The 24596-nt window shown below is 39.9% G+C and overlaps 2 protein-coding genes across 6 annotated transcripts in view; both read right to left on the bottom strand.

Annotated features, from left to right (window-relative positions):
- The window catches only part of csnk1g2b (casein kinase 1, gamma 2b), a 28759-nt gene extending 17483 nt beyond the window's left edge, over positions 1-11276 (bottom strand). For 4 of the 5 annotated variants that reach the window (XM_072389200.1, XM_072389203.1, XM_072389202.1 and 1 more), the window contains exons 1-2: positions 11146-11276; positions 6434-7215 (exon numbers count right to left, since the gene is read on the bottom strand). In XM_072389200.1, the coding sequence (XP_072245301.1) occupies positions 6434-6661 (228 nt within the window). In that variant the 5' untranslated portion in view covers positions 6662-7215; positions 11146-11276. Of the gene's footprint in view, positions 1-6433; positions 7216-10898; positions 10993-11145 lie in introns of those variants that run through there. The other variant, XM_072389201.1, reaches the window with a different exon arrangement.
- Positions 11277-12547: 1271 nt separating this feature from the next.
- On the bottom strand, positions 12548-14776 carry dmbx2 (diencephalon/mesencephalon homeobox 2). Its single transcript, XM_072388663.1, has 3 exons — positions 14347-14776; positions 13500-13675; positions 12548-13383 (listed from the first exon to the last, which is right to left on the bottom strand). Exons 1-3 carry the CDS (start codon positions 14510-14512, stop codon positions 12907-12909), a joined length of 819 nt encoding a protein of 272 aa, XP_072244764.1. The 5' UTR covers positions 14513-14776; the 3' UTR covers positions 12548-12906.
- Between the last annotated feature and the right edge of the window lie 9820 nt (positions 14777-24596).

Below are 24596 nucleotides of genomic sequence, written 5' to 3'. Positions count from 1 at the left end.
GAACTTGTTTGTGGTTGTTAACAAGCTCCATGTGTTTGTATAAAATCCACAACATCACTGACGGTGTCAATAAACATCAGATATTGATTTTATTTTGATAAAAATACCCCACGTGCCAATATTGTCATCACTCAGACCGGATTCCCTTCACTTGTGCTGAAATGCTTCTCTGCTGTGGGAGAGGTGTGGCACAGCTCAATGAATGGAGAGACTGCACTGGGACCATTAGTGGTGTATCGTGTTATCTCAGTGTCAACATTCAAGATGGCTTCCGCAGCAGTTACAAAATATAATACATTTGCCTTGGGTGTCAAATTCTTTCAATGCAACATATCTGCTTATATTAGACACCCTCCTTCCACTGCAGGGTTTCTATGACAACATTATTAAAAAAAAATAGATAAATCAATCTATGGAGGCCATCTTAGCCATGCAAGTGAAATAAGTCAGTATAAAGTGCATTAATGTCTTCATATGCAAATTTAAAATGCAGTTAGCCTGTTTTGTGGTCAAACACCAAAAGCAACCATGAGGCAGTTGAAGCAACTAAAAATTAAATGATCCGAGCTGGTTAAATTTGGTACCAGATCAGCTATGGCGTCACTACGGTTTGTTTTAGTCCAAAACGGCAGCTGTTCTACCTTCATAGTTTCCTTTGTAAAAAGCCAGCAGACTCAGCAACAACTCTGGTTCTGTCCATCTTTAAATATAACATGAATCTCAGTACAGTCGTGTGCATGTCCCAACCAAAAGGCTATGTTGTAATCTGTATCATTTCCCATAAAAATTAATATAACAAAATGCCACGATGTATAAATAATCAATGCAAGAGTGAATGGAACTTGATTTTAAACCTGGCGAGCTACTGGGTCATCAAAGATAAAACAAGTATAATTATCAATCCTGTTAAGATCAGGTAAGGCAGCACATTATTCTAAATTTCTTACATGGTGCAAAATAGCTTCAAAACTACTTCAAAACCTGCCTCCCTTTCTTTTTCAGAGTTAGTCAAATATAGACTCAAGAGCAAATTGGCTTCATCTGCTTTCAAATTACAGTGATCTGAATCGGACTCTGTTATTTTGGCTCTAGTTTACCACTTCAATTACAATGCTGCCAAAAAAAGTTTCGACAGAGACTTGGAGGGTGAAGTCAAGGTAACAAAGAGGAAATCTGAGACACTATTTACTATTGTTATACCCCTCAACAGTACGCACACATCAGAAAACGGTCGGCTAATACAGTCGGCACGACTCCTTAAGAGAAACCTTTCAAATGGAAAACATGACCTGTGAGTTGCCATGAACCCGGATGTGCACATTGAAGGTAAAATTACAAAGCACGCACTGCTTCAGAGGCCCACACCCTGATCCACTTCCCCACCCATTTATTTTGTAAAGTCACAGTTTGCACTTTGCATTTCTACGCCATAACAGTTTTTGCTGATTAGCATCGAGAACTGTTATGTCAAGACTCCTCTGCAGGTTTTATGACTAAATCTCCACAGAGAAACAAAGAGTGTCTGTGTTAACGGCCAGCGTTGCTGCTGGCTACTGATTAATTAGAGGATTAGCTAGTTGACTGAAGGTAGGCTTTTTACATGCGGTTGACATCCCAGGATTTATTCATTCAGTCTGCGCAGCATGCACTCTAGAGAGCCCAAGCGGGGTAGGGAAGAACTTAAATCGTCAAAATGTCACTTTAATTCCAGCCAAACATGCTGATAAGGCTTTTGTGCCCACAGTTTTCCGACAACTGCCTCATGGTGAGCTTGAGTAAGCTGCTGAGCTAGACTGCAACAAGAGCTGCTTATCATGCTCCAGTGGGAGGCAGAAAGGAGAGCTGAATAAAACACCTCAGATCTCCATCTGAGCATCACGACTGACCAGCACAGTGAGTGGCTTCACTCATATGCCTCTGCATCAATGACTCAGTAGCTGAACACAAAAAGGCTACCAGCGACATTTCACCCTTCAACACACATACAGCGCAAAGACCATCCTAACATCAGTTAGTTGTCATATTTGTCATCCTGCATTTGACCAATTGCAATTTACCATAAAGGTCCCGGTCACATCAGCTAAACAGTGCGTTTCACTCTCCTGCTAGCTAATCTTTACCGGCTCGTAAAAAGAAACACAAATGCACTTTAGTGTGGTCACCAGACAGTCGCTACTACTTGCCATAACATGCAAAGATATTAATCAATTTAGCATTAAAGGGGACATACAAGAAGCTTTTTTTCACAAGCTGATATAATTTGCAGAGGTCTTAAAAAGCTGCAACATGCTTTGGTCAAGATGACAGAAACAGAACCACAACTTCTTTTTCTTTGATCGATCAACTCTGATCATTGTAAGGGGTGGGGTGACCCACTTCACTCTGCCCCTTTTCTGTTTTTCCAGAGTTTTTAAATGGGTAAGGACTTCAGACACCCAAACACATGCTCTCAAGCACAGAAAAGGACATTTACTTAATATGTCACCTTTAAGAGTTTACTTAGATTATTTCCATTAATGACTGTTTGGCTCCACATAAACAATCCACTCAAGTTGTCCTAAATGTGCATAATGCACTCAGATAGTTCGACACACCTCACAGAGTTCATCTGTTTTTTTTGTCCCCACTACAGCAAAAACAGTAGTGGAGTAATATTTTCATTGCAAAAAAAAAAACAAAACATCAGGACGCAATATGTCTTTGTAAACATATTTGCTCAAATGCAAAGGTTCACACGTACTAGGAACACACTAAATCCAATCTCACACACACCAACCAAGAGTTTAATTTAGTTTGGCCAATTTATGGAATTAGGAGTAATTAGCTTCAGCTGATGAAGTCCGCACTACTCGTTTCAGCCGGAGCAACTAAGGTCGTAAGCTTAAGATAAGAAGCCCAGACTACTTTTTTTTTTTTTTTTTTATTTACTCTATTCCAAGTTATTATATATTTATTTTAAGGTGGGGGTGGCGAAAGGCAATTTTTTTTTTTCCCAAGTCAGGAACATAATGAGTTGAATAAGGAGCGACCACATAAAACGCTGCTCTGTATGTGCACGGCTGTCGCACAATGCACAGTAGGTTTCTGTGTTTATCTCACGAGATGGTCGCTCCAATGTAAGCCTCTCACAGAGCTAAAGAGAAGCTCTGTGCTGAACAATAAGTGTCAACACTATAGCATTTACTTGTTACCCTCCTCCCATGTTCAGAAAATATTACAGCCACTTGTCATAGTCAAAGGTAGTCATCATCACAAAGGGTAGTCTTCAACTAATTATTACTCAGAACGGATGATACCAGAATTGATGGTGGCAAGTCTCGCAGGCACCTGCTATCTTTCAGCGAATCACCGGTTACATGAAAAGGAGCTATAATGATATGCAAGCTGTAAGTTTTGGAACTTGAACTGTGGTGGAAAATGATATCTGTGAAAACCCAAGGCAAAGACAATGATGTGGTTAGGAAGGTGCAGTTGGCCTTGTAAAGATAAGCTGAAGATAATGAAAGTGATAAAACTTCAAAAGATGCCAGAAAAGTTCAAATGAAAGTATACAAAATGCTTCAGGGACAAACAATTACACGGTCGTTTTCTCAGTGGACTGCTATGTCACTGTGCCAGGGAGTGTGCGGCTGGAGATGGACGGTTTCTACATTATTCCTCGACAGCGAGCGGATATTTTCTGGTGTTATTCCTTTACGATACTGGGATCTCCCCTTGAGAAAAGCCTGCAGTGTATTTGCAGCAGAGACTGTGCAGTTAGGCCTCCACCACAGAGGTTTGTCAGTGTGAGAAAGCACACAGCTGGACCAAAGACTGAACCACTGTGCGTCGACAAGGCCTGCCAACAAAGACGACCTTTCAGCACTTAGCAGCCCCCCCCCCAATTCTCCCTTACTTTCTGCTACAACATTTACGGCAGCTCGAGGTCGACTGGTACAGCAAGTAGAGGTCTGGCCTACCATACATTTGTCTCTCTAAAGTCACGTGGCGAGATTGGAATTCACCTTTGTCTCAGGTGAACCAAACGCCAATCACACAAGAAAAACAAAGCAGATAAAAAGCCCCAACTAAATGCTAAGTAAACACTGTGTACCGCCGCAGCTTTTACAATTTATGATACAACAAACGAGGGGGAGATTAAAAATGAGCCAACCCCGTCGCAGTTGCTATTTAAAGGTTGCTTTATAGGCTTCCTGGTAGATCAACAACCTTTGTCAAACCAGACAAAGTAATAATTTACATACTTCCTTAAAGTTTCACTGAGACTGTTGATCACTTTGGGCCTCTTTGACATCAGTAATTAGGAGAGTAAAAGGAAGGAATGTAAACCTAAAAAGATTAACTTCTTAATCAGCTATTCAGTCAAGTAATTTCTGGCAATCAGTTCATCATTTAAGTCAGGTGTCCTGGAAAGATGTTTAACGTTCAGTTTCCAGTTGGCCTAATGTCAGCATTTATGACTTTTTTAATTTTTTATAAATGCAGTAATAATACACTGAATGACATCTGTGCATCTAGAGACCAACTACTCAGGCTAAGTCCTCCTATTCTCTGGAGAAATTATTTAGCTTTTTCCACCACTACAGCCATTTATACACAAAAGAACAAGGAAAGAAAAGAAATAATTGCCCGATTAACATAACCAAATAGCCTTTTACTACTCCTGTACTTTGCAAACACTGATTCAGACTCTACCTACGAGTGGACATGAATCACTGAGGTTAGAAACACAGGAGGACACAAAACTGAAGTCAAGCATGTGTTAGCAGGTGGCCGTAGACAACAGGGCTCCTATTTGTTTTAGTCCATAAGGAAGAGCTCAGTAACAGCCTGTGACAAAACAGAAGCCCTACTAGACAGGCAGTGACATTCACTGGGTTACCCCGGGGAGCTCTGAGATCAGGAACAGACAGAAACATGTGGACTGACAACTGTGTGAGAGTCTGGGTTACCCTGAGAATTTGACAAGGGAGAAGTCCTCTCAATGTCAGGCTCAGTAAGGCAATGGCAGTTTAAATTGTCCTATTAATCTTTAAAAAAAAAAAAAAAAAAGCCCAAATCACAGAAGAATTGCAAGTGGTGGGGAACTGGAAGTATCACTGTGGTTCTGAAAAAACAATTAACAAGAAAACACATTTCCATCAAGGAATTACATCCTAAATAATCCTTACAATCAGGCCGTACTGTTAGCCAGGCTTTGCTGAGCTTAATGACCACTTCCTCTTCTCAGTATCATACACCCAATGATCTGGGTCTAGTGGGGCTACACGATCCTTGTAGCAGTACTATGGCCTTACTGTCAGATCCAGATATAGCTGGACACTGTGGTGATAAAAATACACAACAGATGGGAGGTTCTCAAGCAAAGGGGGAGAGGCAGCAACCACGATTAAAGATTTCTGGAGAGCAGAACTGCAATTGCAGCTGTTTGCTGACCTTTGCCGTCTTTGTAGTAAGCAAGGTCGTCAGAGAATGCCATTAAGACATAACGACCTCCATGGAAGAAGAAAAAAAGTGAAGGATAATCATCCATACACCAGTGTAGCTGTGGTGGTGGTGATGATGAGAACAGCCACACACTTAGAATTATGTCAAATTTCAGTTAGACCTTGGATACGTCATGGTATTGTCATGGAAAAAAAAATATATATAATTCAGTGAACAAAGTGATACAGAAGTGGAAGTTCTGCAGAAATGATTGAGCAATCAAACAGGTCTTGACAATTTATGTGGTTTCTCACTGCTCAACTAAATGTGTTGAAACCATTTAAAAAAAAAAAAAAAAAAGGAAAACGCTGTTCATGCTGACACAAAAGGAAAAGAAAGTAATTGATTACCCATACCTTATTCAATAAGAGTTTGCACATTAAATTACATTATTTGTTGCTGTAGAACAAGTCTTTATAATGTTGCCTTAATAAAGACTGATGATATATATTAAGTGACGTGTCCTTCAAGGTTCAAACTCTACAGAGGATTAGCTTTACCAATCCTTTACCTTATTCAAAACCGATCCACATTGGAAAAGAGCTTAATCTCCCTTTACCAACTCAATGAAATGCATTTCCATTCACAATATATAAATTATACATACATCAGGTTTAAGATATCATCTGGTCAACTTCTTCACTTCTTTGATAAACATAAACTGAGCATTTGACTCAAAGCCAAAACCTGGGAAGATGGCTCCTATTCACTTCCTCACTTTCTCTTCTTCTTGGGTTACTCGACCACATTTTGTAAAACAAATGTTGAATAAATGTTTTAACAGTAACCAAAAAAAAAAAAAACTGCATAAAGCAGTTAAGATGAATGTGTGATATGGGAAGTAAACTGGTCTAAGATGTGCATCTGTATGAGTGACTTATGGATCGCTGGACAGAGTAAGTTAATGCTTTCACACCATCACCAGTTTCAGGATATGTGCTCTTACCAATTTGATGGCCACATATTCATTAGTATAGAGGTTTTTTCCCAGCCGCAGCTCTCCAAAGTTCCCGCAGCCGATTTTTTTACCCACACGGAAGTTTGGACCAACCATAAGAACTCCAGAATTGGTCCCCGAACTCCTGCCCCCATGTCCAGTCCTGCTGCCTGCTGTCTTAGACATCTTTTTCCCTTCCTCTGTCTCTCCCTTGCCCCCTCTCTTGTCAAAATCCATAAGCTTGTGATACCCTGGCCTCTCCACGGTTAGTCTCCAGCCATGCAAACCATAGAAACTCCAATAACAACGATGGAGGACACTTAAAGGAGGGGGAGGGAGACAGATCTCACAGGACAGAGGAAAGGAGTTTGCAGTTAAAATGAGCAGAGAAGACTTAAATGAGCCAACACTGCAGCGTGACCCGTGTGTCTATCAGACAGCTTTTCCCTTTTCTTCTTCTTTGTTTTTCTTGTCTACAATAGGGGCTCCGTTCTTCTGCATTTCTTAACTCCAGTCTCAGAATCGCTTGCCACTGCCTGGCCAAAAGGCAGATTTCTCTAGGACGTTTCCACGGACAAACATACAATACTAGTCATGAAAAAGCACTCCAAAACACAGCTACTGCATCCAAAAGGCCACTTGGGAACATCTTGCAGAGTGCCTCATTTCTTCTGGTCAGCCTTCATTGACACAGTGGAGACTCTCCATGTTGCACGGCTACGGCAGGAGGGAACCCGAGGTTGAAGGAACAGCAAAAATGGTGACCGGTTTGTTTGATGTCAACTGATTATCTGCAAAAGCAAAAACAGAGAAATCAGCTCATAGATTAGAAAACAACAGCTGAGGTTATAAGTCACAAACTGAAGTCATTTACTCATTCTTAAAGTTCAGTTTCTAGTGGTTATTCCTCTTAACACACTTCACTGTAATAACAAATACTACATAAACAACCTATGAAACACTGTATGCATTTATCCCAAACCGGTTGGTACGCAAATTTATGTCAACAAGAAAATTTTACAGTAAAGAAAGAGACTCCATAAGAAATTACATAAGGCATTTAGGCACTTATGTTGTCTTATGTTAAATTAGGCATAGGTAGTCTTTTGGAAAACAGGTGGAGAAAATAGCTGTTCGATCCATTATGTTAAATTGTCACCATGATTCAATCAATAGAAGACAACCAAAGGAAAAACTTGACCTCTTCCCATGTCACTTTGAGGCCAATAGGAGGTTTTGGTTTTTTTTCCCCAAAGGAGGGGAAACAAAAGCCCTTTAACCTCTTACTTGAATATCAAATTATGCCAACTGTGACTGTTTCATACTACTGCTGAAATTAGATCTGAATGCTTACTGGCGCAATGCAAATTCAATAAAGAAATCAATAGGAGCTCAGATATTTTACAGAAGACCGTAGACATGAGGAAAAAAAAATAAAAGAAATCACCACTCATTACAATTAAGTAGATTTTGTAAAAGCTCACATAAATGTGAATAGGTCACATAATAGGTCTAACAATCTGACACACTGTTGAGATGCGTTTCAGCCAATTAGTGTGCTGTTATGTCATGTGGGTGCTCCAATAAACAGATATTTACAACACTGGGGGAAAAAAGCTTGGGAAAATGTATAAACACTGCCCAAGAGTCCATAATGACAAAACAAAAATATTGCTCTTCCACATATGTGAACATAAGATTAAAATACTGTAAAAGTTGCCAAACTAAAGCATAAACAATTACAGGAGCAATACAGCACAAACAACATCAATCCAAACATTCTCACACAAAAAAAGACGCATGCGTCTCTGGTCAGAGACACTCTTAAATCCCTTACGTTTATGATCTAAGATACTTCTGACACTAAAGGGAGCAGGTAATGCAGGCACCAGCTATGGGCAGCTACTATTTCCTATGGAAAGGCACTTACACAGATCAATGACTGCTGTAATGCCTCTCATCATGTAATTTGCATCACTGTAAAGCATAGTATTGGATAGATTTGGATACAGTCTAGTCTACAGATAAGTCAGCTATATTTGACATATTAATACCTTTAAAATAGTAATACATTTAGAAGGCAAAAACAGCATTATCAAATGTTAGCTTGTAGAAGATGAGCAAGCACCATTTATATTTGACATGATTTCCTTGTGATTGTCTTCTTTTCTGCATGTTTACTCTAAAGCTGCAACAACAGAGAAGGCAGGAAGCTGTATCAAGGTGTTTTATATGCGTTTGATGACACAGACAATACAAGAAATTCACACATATCTGCATGTCTGAATAATAAAAGTACTTTATTATCACAATGTTGGCACCTAAGAACCTGAAAAATTCATAAACAAGGTATGTCGTCATTCACAATACTTCCAATTACGAAATGATTTGAGTAATTCAAAACTGGTTTGATTAAAACCACTGAGATAGAATTCAACTCAGCCATGTTTCATCAGTTTACCAGTTATGAAATAATTTGTCATTTGCAACACAAACTCCACCATTTATCATTTTCAGGAGAGAGGAAACGAAAAAAAAAAAATCAATAAAAAATAAACTAATGTAAATAATCGCAGACGAAAAAGTGAAAAATGTACTCGTACTAAAAGATAAGGTGACCAACTTTTAACCAATTTGATTAGCTTAACCGTCAAGTTGACAGCACATGTGAGTCACAGAAGAGCAGACCATGGTGTTCTCAGGCTGGTTACCTGTAAATTAGCTTAATGAAATGCACTACTATTAAGTTAAACAACTTGGCAATTTCACCTGTGATGTACGAATACATTTTACTACCACAATTATCTCAACTTCATTGGCTGCTGCTTCGACTGTGTGTCTACACTACAGCTCTCTTTCTCTGGGGTCCCCAAGTACTTGGTTCAAAGTTCCAATGTGTGACGTTTGCAGCAAAATATTGGCAGAAATTAAATATAATTTGTGTACAAATGTGTGACAGTGAGTATCTTGTATATTCATTATGTTAGAACATGTCATCCATAACGTGAAATGCTGTGGATCGTCATCCTCACTCCTCTGCCAGAGCACTACATGGCTGTAGATTGCATTTAAGCAGCACAAACGTTATCATATCCCACATGCTGGACCGTTAAGCTTTTTATTTTGGTTTTAGACCAGCAAACTCTTGGTGACTAGATGGAACCAGTTGTCCTGTCTGAGAACTGGTTCTTCAGCTGTGAAAAACACAAAAACCTAGTTCAACACTAAGCTATAGCCTCGATCCAACTCATGTGCTGCCTCAGTCAAAAAGGAGTTCCAGTTAAGCCCTTAAGAAAACCTTCCCATTCGGTGGATTTTAAAGAGAAACCTAGCACATATGATCAAGTATAGAGATGTTCTGTTGAAGGAAAAAACTAAAACTTTAACAACTTGCCACCTCAAGTAACTTTTGGCAGCCATGGGCCTTACATCTCGTCTGTTCCATTTCAGGAAGTTGTGCATTGTTTTTTGTGGTCAACTGTCTAGCTAACTTGTCACCAAGTTGTTTAAAGCATACAAAGGAAATAATTATGTTTCAAGATGAGAGACAATAAGTCTATAAATGATTCTCTATAAATCGTAAATTTGGCAGGACAGTTGCTCAAAGTCAGGCTGCTACAATTGTAGTTAAAAAGGCTAGCTGTAATGACAGAGGACTTCTTACGTTACGAATATGAATCTAAATTCCAAGAGAGTGCTTCGAATTGAGAATAAGGAGCAGTAACCAGACCAGATCACCAAGTTTTCCTTGTAAGTGGTGCAAATACCTGCCTTATAGGCTTATGTTAACGATTGCTAACAGCTAACAGGCTACCGAATAGTGTCTAAAAGCGGTCATTTAACGTTAGTTTCGGATAATCCATAGTGCTCACCGTCTCTCCATCTGAGCAAGGCATTTGTTTTCAATATTAAACAGATAAACAAAATTACAAACAAATGTAGTAAGAAAGGATCTCCAACAGAGCTGGCGTTAACGGCGGACAAGGCCAGATAGTCTGAAGCTATCAAGTTAGCTTCCTATCGTTCAATCGCCGCCAATTTGTGAAACAGAAAGGATTGTCTCTGCCGTATAATTCAAGCATAAACGCCCAAATCTAATGAAGCAGTTTATTTTGTACGTTGGAGTGAAGTCTAAATGTTTCACGGCTGAATTAAGCTAACAGAGCTAGCACCAACAAAAACACCGTCCGTCTTGGCCCAACGTCTGATTAAAGACAGTAAACCATACAACGTTAGCTACCCTAGTAACTACACTGTACGCGAAAACGAAGGAAATCTAATTGTTAGCGAACAAACGCAAATCGGACAAGTGGAATTAAGGCAGAGCATAAAATATTCATTGATTGGCAATCCCTATGCTACCTGGCTAGTTAGGAAATGCTTAATAACTGAAAAATAACAACGTCCCAAGCGACGCCGTCACAAAAATGATCGACTGGAGTAACGTTGGGATAAAAATGGATCATTGATTCACCTGAGAATATTGTTCAATAGTTCAGATTCCAGCCACAGCCATTAGCCAGACCACTGCCGGGCAACTCCTTAATCCTAACCGACTGCTCACCAGCGGCAGCCTGGATCTCATACTGCTTTGCTCACTAGCTAGCCATTTAGCAAACTAGCACACGGAACACCAACAGGGACGTTCAAACACGGTAGTACGGTGTCATAAAATACACTCGTCAAAGAGCAAGTTTAGTTATTGAAATACAACGTTTTACCTTTAAACGTTAGCTACCGAAACGCAGTCGAAGTCATGGTTCTTCGACCGTTGGTTTCTTTCCCGTTTGGCTTCTCTTGTCCTCAAGTTGCTATGATTTCACTGTGGTCTCTTTAAGCCTCCCTCAGTTGCGCAGCGTCACGCTGATTCACCCAGTACGCCGCTACGTAGGAAAACAGATGCAACTAGTTTGGTGAATACAACAAAACATCAGGCGCGCGTAGCCATCCAAGAGCTGCTTCAAACTGGTTGAGTTTAGCTGACAAATGTACACTTTTAAAACAACTGAATCTAGGACAATCGTAAGATATGTAAACATCTACAAGATGGTAAATGTACAACGCGTTCAGTGCCGTCTTGTCCATTATTTAAGTCCAAGATGGTGACGTTAATCCATTTCACATTAAAAGTTCTCACAATAAGCTACCAAAGTTTGTGAGTATAAACAGAAAACTAACTAACTTAAGTATCAAAACTAAAAGTACTCATTGCTAAAGAAAAGTCCCAAGTGATTGTCGTCCAATTATATAATCTGTCGTTCTTATTGTTATCATTGATGCATTAATACTTCAATGGGATTTTAAACTTCTGTTTAAAAAGATGAGAAATACATGTAGAGTAAAAAGACCGAGATTTCCCTCTGAAATGTAACCTATGCCGACATAGCGTTTCCGTTTTGTATTGAGTGGGTTACATTCCGCACCCGATTTTAAACAATTTAAGGGTTTATAATCAGAAACATGATCCCCTCCAACACTCAGCCTCTCTTGCCCCCACTAGTTATGCAATCTTAAACTTGAAGCTGACAGCTCATAAACTGTAATGTTCAAATTGCATTGTATGGAAACAATATTCACTTAAACATCAATTCACCAAACTGATGCACTGTCATAAGAACAGATTGATATTTGTTTGATGAAGGCTTGGCTGCCGAACAGAATATTCCTGTTAATTTATTTTTCCTCATGTATTCGAATACTTCCAAACATTTCACTATGACATTCTACTGTTAAAATGCTAAATTTACCACACTATCTGATTAGTTTACAGGATAATCTTGTAACACTGATATATATATATATATATATGTATGTGATCACAATCACATATTGTGATCAGGTCGTTGTATGCAAAATAACTACGTGATTATGTGATCATAGCATGCTATTGTTTTGGACAGTTCTCAGAATTAATGTTATGTTATGATTATGACAACCACAGCAGTTCCACTGTTGCACATGTTTTCTACATTTGTAGTTTATGTTGTACATATTAACAAACCTATCCTACTGCTATAGGTTTGTCAAGCTAAAACACACAAAACAAGAAAAGAAAGCAGAGATGATGGTGCAAAAGGTTTTTATTTACATGTCTATTTGCAATTTTGAGTTACAATAAGGAGCTTTCACCAAATGCTTTTACCATATACTGTCTGCAACTACTTATGACACTTGGCAGTGGAGCCAGCTTAACAGAGCTGAGGAGGACAGCAATAGGTTTAAATGCTTCAGCCTGTTGGTTGTAATCAAAATTAGATTGATTAATCTTCCCTTCAGCAACTCATCTGAATGCCACACAAACAACAACTTGTGGATGTAGGCCAAGGCAGACCAAAGTTATTTTCATTTCCTTTCAATGAAACTCATGGAATAAAGATGTATATTTTCTGAACTGTCTGTCAGTATCTGTTCTCCCACAGGCCTGCTTCAGAGGCCACAAGCAGCACAGATCTCAGACTAAATGTATCAGATTCAAAAGTCATTTACAGTCCTAAGTGAGGGTGACACACAGTTTTACTGGAGCAAGCAGTCTGAAGGGAGATGCTACAGTTTTTGGCAACTGATGGAGGAATCCCCAAGGCAGAGCTGTGCTGTTGTATGATGGGCCAGAACAGCGGTGGGAGGGCGAACTCAGTGGACAAAACTGGCTGGTGAGGTGGATGACCGTAACGCTCCCCTGCCACGAAGGGAAAAAGGGGAGGAGAATGAAGCCGGAGGGGGCGTCGTGAAGTTTCAGAGTCTGTATCCTTGCTTTTATCCACATGAGGAGGAAGAGGACAGCAAGGAGGAGAGATGTAGCTTTCAATGGATGCCATGGATTCGTACTGTTTGTCTTGAGTCCTCACTTCCTCCTGTCCCATCTTACAGTTAAGTGGCGCTTCCTCCAAACTGTTGTCTCTTAAGAGAGGGGAGCATCTCTGACCTTTACGAAACTTTGCCCTCCTGTTCTTGAACCACACCTGGGTGAGAAAGATCAGAAGGGAAACTAATTTGTACAGCAAAAAAAAAAAAAAACCACAACCCAGATGGTTTGGTTTCAGGTGTGAGTCAGGTGATGGGTGGAACATGATGTCACCTGAATGCGAGCCTCAGGCAGGTTGATGCACACAGCAAGCCTCTCCCTCATACCAACATCTGGGTACTGCGTCTGCTGGAAGGCTTTCTCCAGAGCCTGCAGCTGCGTCACGGTGAACGCCGTGCGGCTGCGGCGCTGCTTCTGCTGGTTGCCATAGCGAGCTTCCAGGATAAGCTCTGACAGGACAGACAATAATGATCATTTTAAAAATTTGATATGCTTGCTGCATTTGTTTAGGTCCATGTTATCAACCCTCCTTTTTAGATTAACATAAATCTATAAATCACAAGTATAAATTCATAGCAAACCTGGAGGGTACAGACAGTTATGTCAACCCATTGATGCTATTAGAATCATTATGTCACGCAAACAGCAGAACATAAATATAATGAACAAAATTTGACCACTGGGCTGTAAGTGAAGTGTTGTTGTGACATTTTAGTTGGAGTTCATTTCCTTATAAAAGATATCATAGATATTTAACCAAACTGAAAGTAACCCTTCCAGTGATACTTATCAGCATCAAGCACGAAATGTTAATACATTTCTGAGTAACTTGTATCAGTGATTCCATTCATTGGGCCTATTGTGAAGCGGCAGCTCCTAAACGTGCGATTGATTTAGAAAACTGAAGGCTATCTGCTGCTGAATAGTTTTGACTTTCCCTAAAATGTTTTAATAAAAGGCTTATCTTATCTAAAACAGCAATGGTCAGCCCTGTAATGACCTTGCCTTTGCCTTGCCTTGACTTTAAATAAAGTGTTGAATGATAGAAATATGTCAAATAAACCAAACAGTTGTCCGTCACGTGACGTGTTCTGGTTTGTGCACGAGCACGGTGGCCCACCTGCCAGTCTCTCGGCCACAGAGAAGGTTTGCACCGCTGGAGGTGCGGCGGGGTAGGCGTGGTACTGCTCCGCCATCTGGTGGCGCAGGTCGAACACCATGGAGTTGACGCCGTGGAGGGGATACACGCCACCACCAGGGGCCCCGCAAAAATTCAAGGAGTTCATCGTGAACCTAATGGAACAAAGAGAGGTTTTAATGACTTTATTTACTGTGGATTTCTTTATCAAGGGTGGAACTCACGGCTAAGACACTTCAAGTTACTTGCCTTAAAACTTCCTGAAACCAGCTAAATTCATTCAAACAAGACGACTACTGCAGAATTAACGTTATTATTAGATCATTTGAAAAAACTACAGGCACAAGACAATAAACACACACATCTTAGGTATATTTAGGCATCAAAGGATTTGACATCAGTTTGTAATGGGCTTTAGTTTTAGACTCTAAACTCTTTTTGAGACAAGTGTCTACTGTCGGATGAGTAAAAAGAAAAAAACTGCGGATAAGGGAATATTGTTTTAAAATATAAATTAAATCAATATTATTATTCGTTTTGACAGGTTTAATGAACTCAAATAGCTTTGTGTGCTTGGAGGCGTTACAATCGACATATTCAAATTTTTTCTACTAGAATCCTGGGCTTATGTTCAGTAGCTTCTGATAAATATCTTCTCCGTCGCAAGTTTAAAGCACCCTCACCTGTTCACCTGAGATCCAAATCCTGTGTAAAAGCGGGACATCCAGGTAACAAAAACAAATTGCACGCACAGAAGCGAGCCAGAATGTCTTAGTCCAGTTTGGGCCTTCTACCAGCGCTCTTTTTTGTGGTGGCACGGATCTGATTCTCCGAAATCATTCTCACCCTCGACTATTTAAGAAGCATTTACCCAGGCTCCCTCAGCCATTAGCCAATAGAAAGAAAGGTATTAGCCGGGATTAGGTGGGATGAGGGGAGAGAGGGGGGCAGCAAGGAGCTCAAGTTTTTGAAACTATTGAACTTGAGAGATTTATGCCAAGGATCCCCCAATAAGCGAGCGTTTCATTCCCCCCCAGTTAAAACAATTAAAACAATGTGGTCGGCTAATCTCCTAGGCAGGACAGATTAAAATAACAGCCTTTGATTGTCCTCTCCCTCTCGGTCTCCTTTCTCCCATACCGCTGCTTGTGACAGTGCCCCCCCCAACTCCTCAGAGGGGGTTTTCTCTAAGGGTTTGTTTTGCTAACAGGCACCATATTTTGCCTATGAACTGTCACCATGTGAAGTTAATCTTAACCCTGCTCAGGGAGAACTATTTCTTAAGATCCAGCTGAGCTCAATTAAAATTGTTCTCAGGAAGCGAAAAACTTTAAACCAAATTATGAGAGGGAATTTGAGCCTCCAACATCAGTTTAACTTTACGGTTGTTGTTTTACACCGATTTTTATCAGCATTACTCCTTTTTGGTGGAAAATAACTCAACCTACTTATATATTTCTGAGGTAATACAGTTTCATCATATTTGGTTTACATAATAAATTAGGGCGGTTTGCTCAAATTGTCTATGGGTCAAGGCACTTATCAGTTGCAAATTAATGTTGAACCCACAAAATATTTAACCATAAAGGATTTGATCCACTGTCACGGTCGAGTAACTCATCCCAAAACTAAATGCAGTTTAAACAATCATGCATTTGACAAATGCTTGACACTTTTGCAGCTTTACAAGGAAATAAGGAAAGAATACTTGTAAGAAGAACACAAGATGGGACATCCTGATCCTGGAACTGGGTTTATCGAATGTGGGCAAAGCTCCAAAACCGTTGGATCCTACATGTCCCACAATGCAAATCCACGGTCTTCCTCCATGCCTCCCAATTCTTTCAAATTCCTTCCTCCAGTTCATGTTCTCTCTAAAAAGTATTGTTTATAAGTCTCGGACATTTTAGATTCTTCTATCAAACTCATAGACAATAAAGTCTTTTGCATGTTCAACAGCACTTCTTGTGATGAGAAAGAATACCTTTCCTGTTTTTTTAATGGTAAAAACTTCCCTTTTTGAAGAGTTTCAGGGAAGTCAACGTGCTTCCTTGGAATCTTGACTGGCCTCATCCGCATGGTGCCTTTGTGGAAAAATGAGCCAAATACAACACAATTTCCCTTAGGGTTAAGTCAGATATTCCAGGATAGATTTACAATCTAACCATCTGTTCTTGGCTACATAATTGCAATTTAGAAAAAAAAACGATAACTCAACAGAGAAGAGACTCCTTCTTTGGGAAAGACAGACATTCAGTCCATACAGCACCTAATAGATTATTGATTTTTACCAAGAACTGATCCATATAACCTATACCACAACAAGCAAAGGGCAAAAAAAAAAAAGGAGAGTAAGTCCTCTATATATCCGATGCAGTCTGTAAAAAGGGCTTTCACTCTGTCGGAAAGGCGGTGTCGACCTCGCACTCATTAAATGCCACAGGTACATTCCTACACCACAATCTCCTGCAAGAAAAGAAATAGCTCAAGTTTTGATCAGTATTTGCACATAAACTGGTGGGATATCACCACTGTCGTGTATGTTTAAACCAATAACTGTGCTTCATCTCTTCCGTTCACATTCGCACACAATCAGCAGCTCAGACTTCGAAAATATGTGAAAATGTTTGTGCTCTTTTTTCCCCGTGGCTTTTTCCTCCTCCTTTCCCTGTTCTTGGCTGTCAAGCTATATTAGTGTCCGATAGAAATAAGTCATTTAGAAGAGGCTCTGTCGGCCAGACCCTCAGCCCCACTAAAAGCTCCAGGATTAGGTCCCAGAGGCCTTTGTCTCCACAGCCCGCAGGATTAGGGGAGATTTACTGCGAGGAGAGAAAAAAAGTAGTTATTTCATGGCACTTTCATGATGAAACCTGGCCAAAGCTGTGTTGGCTGGGGGGATTAGAGGGACACAAAGAGTGTGCTTGTGTGTGACCCTCCCCGTCCCAGAGCTACCACCACTGATTCACTCACTGCCCCCCTTCCCCTGGATCATTTCCCCTTTTGCGGGCCAGCAGGGCTCGTCCAGGTTCACCTCCTATCCCAACAAGACAGTTAGGATTCAGTCATTATGAGTGGCGGCCACTTGATTTAGCTCTTGTTTTCGAGACCTGCTGACAGCCTCATCTTCAAATTCCCACAACAACAAGTGACCTTTAAACAACGGCAACATCATACTTGTCAGTTTTTAAGTCAGTCAGCAGTTTTTTAAAATTCAGACCAAGTAACTGGTGCAGTACTCTCCAAGATGGAGGCTTCTTGCAGTGGGGACAAAATACAGAAATGCAAATTAAATGAAATGAAGTAAATGAGAAGTTAGTGGATTTTGGTCCCTCCTGTAGTGTTCAAAACCGCTTAAAAGGAGTTATCCTGCTCTTAGAGGATCCACTTACACATGCAGGGATTACGGTGAACAAAAGACAAAAGACTGAGTCACAGCACTGACAACAGCGCTGAGCAGGTGTTATACTGGTTTAGTAACTGTTATCACATAGCAGAGGGAATTACAGAGACCTTACTGCTCCTCCAAAAGTAAGAAAATGACAGTGAGAGTAGTGTTTGCTCAAACAGTTTTAATCCGGCAAGGTGTTGAATATCATCACTTTTGTTTAGCCTGAATTATCAAGTCCTATCACATGTTGTTCCGATTAAGTCACCTTTTCATTGGGCTTGTAAGTTAAACACAATGGCTTCACAAATAGTTTGTGTTTAGATTGTTTTAAAAGGTGACTTCAGAGAGCAAAGTTGTGAAAAAAATGTCCTTTGACTGGTTGATCACTTATTCCTACAATAAGATACACAACTGTCAACTTAATGAGTAACACTATCCAATATTGATTTATCAACATTTTGGTGCGTATTAATAGATTCAAGGCATTTGAATTTCCTCTCAACATGCCTTCAGAAATGTAGACAAACACTCTCCTGAATCACAGTTTGTGTATGACCTGGTTTTCTCACATAGAACTTACAATAAAACAAATCTTTTTCAGTTAAGAAAGATGCTATAAGATGTTTCCTTCACCAGTATGATTCTATTCTCAGTGAAGTACGATCAGTTTTGTTTTGCTGTAATGTCACAAATTCTAGTTAACTTCACTTGACAACCTTCCACTGTCACATTATGAATTTATTATGTACTTCAGTAAAAGTTATTGACCAAACACATTTATGTGGAATGGAGAGAGAGGCTGTAGGTGCCTTATTACCAGATGTAAAGCAGCTGCCAACAAAACAATTTGCAACCTTCTAAATTATGACCATAATACTGACATTAAGCAGTTTCCTGATGGATTAATTGTTTCTGAGGAGATCAGATGCAACTAGGAAAATTTGTAAGCAGCAACGTGAAACAAAATAAAGTGAGTAAAACGGCAAGGCGATGTCTTCCGGTAGCCTGATTATAACCAGGACTTCAGCTGCACCAAAAATAAAGTGTTGGCGCTGAAAATACTCAGCAAGTTAAACATATACATGTAATTTCTTTAACTTCAGGTGGAAAAAAGCTGTGGAACATCATAAATAAGAGGCTTAAGATGATTTATTATATTTGCTTAAAAAATTACATTTCCCACATTTCCTGATGAGAGACAAATAAACAAATAGCTATTAGCTTCAGCAATTTCAGTTCTGCGCTCAGCTCTGCACCCACTGGTTTTTCATTGATGGAAACCAGGAGGCAGCTGCCATAAGTGCGTTTTTTTTTCTGTCACTAAGAAGTTATTGTTAAAGTCTCTTGTTTAACAGATGTTTTGTAAAGCTGCTCAGTCTTTCTTAAATTACTTATCAATAGTGGAAAGTTGTATTGACAAGAGCCTGTCAGAGTAGGACCTTTGTAGTTGTCAGTTATCTCAAAGGAAGGCCCCCTTGGACACCGACTGGATCGATCGGCACGCAAAGCACAATTGGGAGGCTTTTCGGGGCTGCGATTTTAGTCCGGGAGCATGTGGGCTGAAGAGAGGCGAGCAGGCAGAGGATCTAAAGACTTCTTCATCGGGAGAATCGATGGGGCCCACTGGCCTTTGACCTGAGGGAGACAAGGAGAGCGGCAGCAGCGGGTCAGTCGGCCTTCTTAAGCCCCTGTGAGTGTCAGGATCACGCTGCGAAGCCTGACACTGACTATGACACATTCAGGGCTTAGAGTGACATTGACCTGGCTGCAAACACACCATGTACACACAAAAAAAAGCTCCAACATTCACACAAAGATGGCTCCAGCTTAGAGAATGTAATGATGGGAGTGTTTTATGATATAGAGCTATAGAGGCAAACTTTTAAACCAACTCAATCCATTTGTTTGATTTTATCGATTTAACATAATGAGACTCAATCTTAAATCCTCTTTTAAACTACATGGAGCCTCATTAACTTCCAATTATCTTCCAATGATCTCTTTTAAAGCCTATGGGAGCAGCTACCAGCTACGAGCAGATCAATACCAGGGACTGAGTAAAGATCCTTCTCTTGATTAGAGCAGGAGATTAAAGATGGACAGAAAGGGACAAGCAGCTGTGGGTGTCCTCAGGGTCAAGAGCGACCGCAGTAGGCCAGACTAGGGTGCAGGCGTGAAGTCAGACCAGCAGGCCTTTTCAAACCATTTCGACAACACCCACTGTGTACACTATGAAAACACCAAAACAAAAAAAAAAGATTTGTACATACAGAAAAAGAAAAAGAATGAAAGTTACACACCAAACGTGAGAACGTGTGAAGAGTTGGTGGCTGAATATGAGCAAAAGTCCAGACACTCAAAGCCGCAAAATCTCAATGGAAGAGCAGCAGGCTTTTTGCAGACTGAAGGAGCTGACAGTCTTAATGTCCTTAAAAGCCTTTTCCCGCACATTATTTTCACATTAGAACGACTCACTTTACCTCATATGAATGTTCATGTTGGGAACCCTTTCCCAACTTTCTCTCATGCTTTCAAATAGTAACGTTTACAGGTATTTTTTATAGCTAAAATGTATTTCACTCGTCTTCTCAAGTAATTCCTAATGTGGAGTGAAAATGTTGGGTTTTTTTGCTTTAAAATTCAGTATCTATTATTCAAAAATAAGACTTCATTAGTTTTAAACAGCCCAAAGATGACCCATCAAGAGTTCAAACTGAGACATTTTATTGTCTTTTGAGAACTATAATTATTTAGAATTTGGTGTCAGAAACTAATCTAAAAAAAGCTTTGACGTGTGTGTTTACCAATTTGCTTGAATCTCTTCTCCTTTTGACAACATGCCACGAATACCAGTTCATTCATTCTTTCATTAACCATATCCGGTTTCACTTATTCTGGCGGCTGGAGCCTTTCCCAGCAGCCATTGGGAGAGAGGTAAGTTACACTGTGGAGAGGCAGCCAGTCCTTCACAAGACCCACGCAGAGATGAATGAGATGAACAAACATGCATGCTCACACTCTCTCCTACAGTCAACACAGAATCAATTTACCTAACATGCATCTTTTTAGACTGTGGGAGGAAGCCTGAGTGAAGAGACCAATTGCTACCATTTAAAACTAAAATGGTTACCGTGGGACTTAAGCTGCTCAACAGATTGGAAACTTCTTTGTTGTGTCTTTCATCCCATGATGCTCCAAATGTTTTCAGTGGGTGACATGTCTGGGCTGCAGGTGGATCAATTTAGCACCCAGACTTTATTTTTTCCTTTATTGTGGAGCAATGCTTTTGTCTTACATGTAGAATCTGGTTTGATGTTGTCTTTCTGAAATAAGCAAGACCTTCCCTGTAAAAGCCAACCACCTGGATGGTAGGATACATTGCTCCAAAAACCAAAATGACATAATTAAGCATTAATGCTGCGTTTGAAGATGTGCAAGTCACCCCTTTGCGCACTCCTAGATCACCGTACCCTGGTAGATGCTGGCTTTTAAACTGTGTACTCATCATCCCTCCCCCTGTGGTGACAATGAGCACCTTAAACAATTAACAATTGATCATCAGACCACAGTATAGATTTCCACTTCAACTCACTTAAACTAAATCCATAAACTCAGATTTTTTCCTTGCAGGATAGAGTTTTAACTTCTATTTATGGATGCTGTGATAAACTGTTCTGACTAACAATGAATTTCCACCAAAGATTTGAGTCTCCTTCCAATGCAGAGTCTGTACTGTAATGATTTTAGCTTTGCCTCTTTGGATTCTTGTTGATAATATGTACTGTAGCTGATAAAATTCCCATATTCCTATGTTGAGAAACTAATCATAAATTGTTGAGCTATTTATATATAACGAACCCCGCCCCATCATTTTTTGCACACCATAGCTTTTCAAATATTTAGTTACTCCTGTTTTAACTTTTTTTTAATAAAAAAAAAAAAAAAAACGTCCATATATAACAAAGATTTAAGAAGTTTAATTTCACACTTTCAACATTTAATTTGCTGTCTTTGGACCATTTTCAATTACAGCATCCAAGCCTTTTTGGATGAGGGGTTGTAATAAAATGTGTACCTTTGGGTTTTAGATTTATGACACATCTAGATATGTTACTTTAAACTAATTTCTATATGATAACAAAACTAATTGTTATTTGCTGTTCCCGATACTATGACCTAAGTATTGTATACAATAAATTGTGACACATCTAACATTCAAAACTGAAATTTATTCAGTTTATGAATGCAGAGAATCAAGAAAACCAGCAAGTACCAACAATTGAAACAAAAGTGGAATCTATTGCCCATGAACTTGTGCTGAATTTAATTATTTAAACAATAAACTTGTTGCCAATTACTCAGCTAATCCTTTCAGGATTTAGCCAGTAAAGTGTTGCAGAGATAATGTAGCTCTTCATCTCTTAGCATGTGGTCATTTTAGGAGCCCGGATCCACAGCCTTCCCCTCGTGACTCCCTCTAGCTAAAGGTGATCAAGGGAAGAGAGACAGAAAGGCACTGATCGAATTTGATAATGAAGACGACCCCTCTAAGCTGCTTTGCTCCACATGTTCAAAATCTCTGGAACACTCACCAAACACTTGGAAGCCCCCCTCCCTGTCACTGCAACATTGTGTAGGTATTGATCCCCACTAACTGGTTCTTTTCATACCTGCCCGGCCTGGGGAAACGCATACTGACATGTGACGGGAGGAGCTTAATAGGCAAACACACTGAAGAAAGGATGGGCCTCTCAGTTTAGCATTTCTCTCCTATTTCTTTTTTACAATTTACACATCTGCTGAGGAACGGAGAATTTGCTCTCTGCACCTGCTGTTAAAGGGACATATAGACCACATGAAGCAGCTGTCACACTGTCAGAGACTATTTGTGCAGAAGTGCGGGAAGAGGTATTCAGATCTATTCTTGAATAGATCTGAACACCTCAAAAGTAGCAATACAGCAGGGATCAGAAAGACCAAATACAAGTTTAAGTTTAGAAAAAAATAGTGCAATAGTCAAAATGATGGACTTGAATATTGGAGCAAACAAACATGCCTGTAGCCATGTGAAAATAGCATTTTACCAGAGCTAAAATTTCAGTAAACACACATTCATTTTGTACTAGTTCAGCCTTTACATTCCCTAATTTTTACTTTTCAACCACAGAGGGACACATAAAAATAACTTCTTATGACTTAAAATCTTCATTTCAAAGGAAAAACTGACCAAATTTCCCACCTCGAGTTAAACTTATTCAGTCAAGCATTTAAAAAGACAAGATCAGTTTACGAGAGAAAACGTAATTAACCCTTGCCTGCATGTTAGTTATCTTAAATGTTTAAGCTTGACTACAAAGAAAATTTTGGGCTCTGACTTTGACCAAAATGTTTGAGCTCACATAAAGCCTGCATGTAAGGTGTACACCAGCACACATAAAGCTTATAGTTAGGGGTGGCTTACGTGACCCTGAAACATCCCATAGTTATGGTGCTGTAGGCCTAGACTGCAGGGGGACCTCCCATGATGCATCTCTCCTCTCTCTGCTCTCTTTACTCTCATGTACATGTAACCTTATTTATGTAATTAAATTGTGTTTCTCTCTCTTTCTCAGCAGGTATCCCTGACCGGATGTTATTGAGCTTGTTGTCCCCACTTTCCTGTCCTCTCAATCCCTCCCTCTCCCCCCCCCCCCCCCCCCCCATCTCAAATTTAATCAATTTGAGATGATTTTAACATGGCTGCAGGAACAACTCTAAAGGCTCTACTAGCAGACAGACTACAGACAGTGGTACAAGTGAAGGAGGAGGATTACAGTGCTTGTTAACAGCAGATGGTATAATCCTGGATTATGATCTGCACCCCAGATGTTGAACTGGTGACTGTGAGTTCATGTCCAAGTTGTCTACAGAATTTACCTGTGTTACCTGCCAACACTGTGTGTGACATCATCAGCTAAGTTGTTGCCAAGCTACAGAAACACCCCAACCCACTGATGGTGACCTCTAAAGTAATCGACCACAGCTTCCTCTCTGCTACGCCACAGCTGATTTATATTTCTACGGTAACTATAACAATGTCATTCAGTTAATAATAATGAATACTGCAGCAATAGAACTTCCCTTTGTGGATGAATGAAGTACTTTTGAAATTAATTAAAATAGGAGATAATGAAAACAAAGCAGTACTCTGTAATATTTCCAAGAAGTGTGTCAATAAATGTTTTCCAGCTTTGAACTTGAAGCTAGAGTAACGAAGCTGTAATTCATCCAGTTAAAAATGTACTCCATGTACTCCATTTAGGAGGGGGATTTTTGTTTTGAGGTCTTGCTTAAGCCTGAGTCATTGTTAACAAAATGCAACCTGTTGTGTATTTACTGACTGATAACTAAGTTAATTTAAGTCCCATTCAAAGGTGTCCTTCCACAAATGTTTTAAGGTAGTTACATGGGTCATACTTCATGTTTTTAGTACTTTATGAAAAGTTTGGCCTACCTTTATTCTCTAAGCCATGAATTAGGGGAGAGGTGTGGGGAAACGTCTGAGCCTTGTTGAAACAACGTCACATCACTTCTGCAGGTTCTGCATTCATGTTGCAAATATCCTGTTCTACCACATGCCACAGATGGTGAGGAGGGAGGCACTGAACTTAGTCATGCTTGCAAAAGCAATTTGAAACTCTTGTTTGGGGACACTGCATATTCTCAAGTTGGAAGAATGCATTAGATGGTAAAAAAAGTAGCTTTAAAAGGGATGCAACGATACACAATCGATTGGTTTTAAAAATGTGTAAAGAAGACCTTTCCTTGAGACACGACAGGACCATCTTTGCCGCAACACGATCTG

The sequence above is a fragment of the Leuresthes tenuis genome, unplaced genomic scaffold, assembly GCF_036924035.1.
Source record: "Leuresthes tenuis unplaced genomic scaffold, fLeuTen1.0.hap1 SCAF_7, whole genome shotgun sequence".
Lineage (NCBI taxonomy): Eukaryota > Metazoa > Chordata > Actinopteri > Atheriniformes > Atherinopsidae > Leuresthes > Leuresthes tenuis.
Note: the sequence above shows the minus strand (reverse complement) of the source record. Positions and strands in the feature narration are given on the sequence as shown.

Coding starts and splice junctions, on each gene's coding strand:
- dmbx2 (XM_072388663.1), bottom strand. CDS start 14,512: ATGAACTCCTTGAATTTTTGCGGGGCCCCTGGTGGTGGCGTGTATCCC. Junction 13,676..14,346: donor TGTGGCCGAGAGACTGGCAG/GTGGGCCACCGT, acceptor CTGTCCTGTCAG/AGCTTATCCTGGAAGCTCGC. Junction 13,384..13,499: donor TGCCTGAGGCTCGCATTCAG/GTGACATCATGT, acceptor TTTCTCACCCAG/GTGTGGTTCAAGAACAGGAG.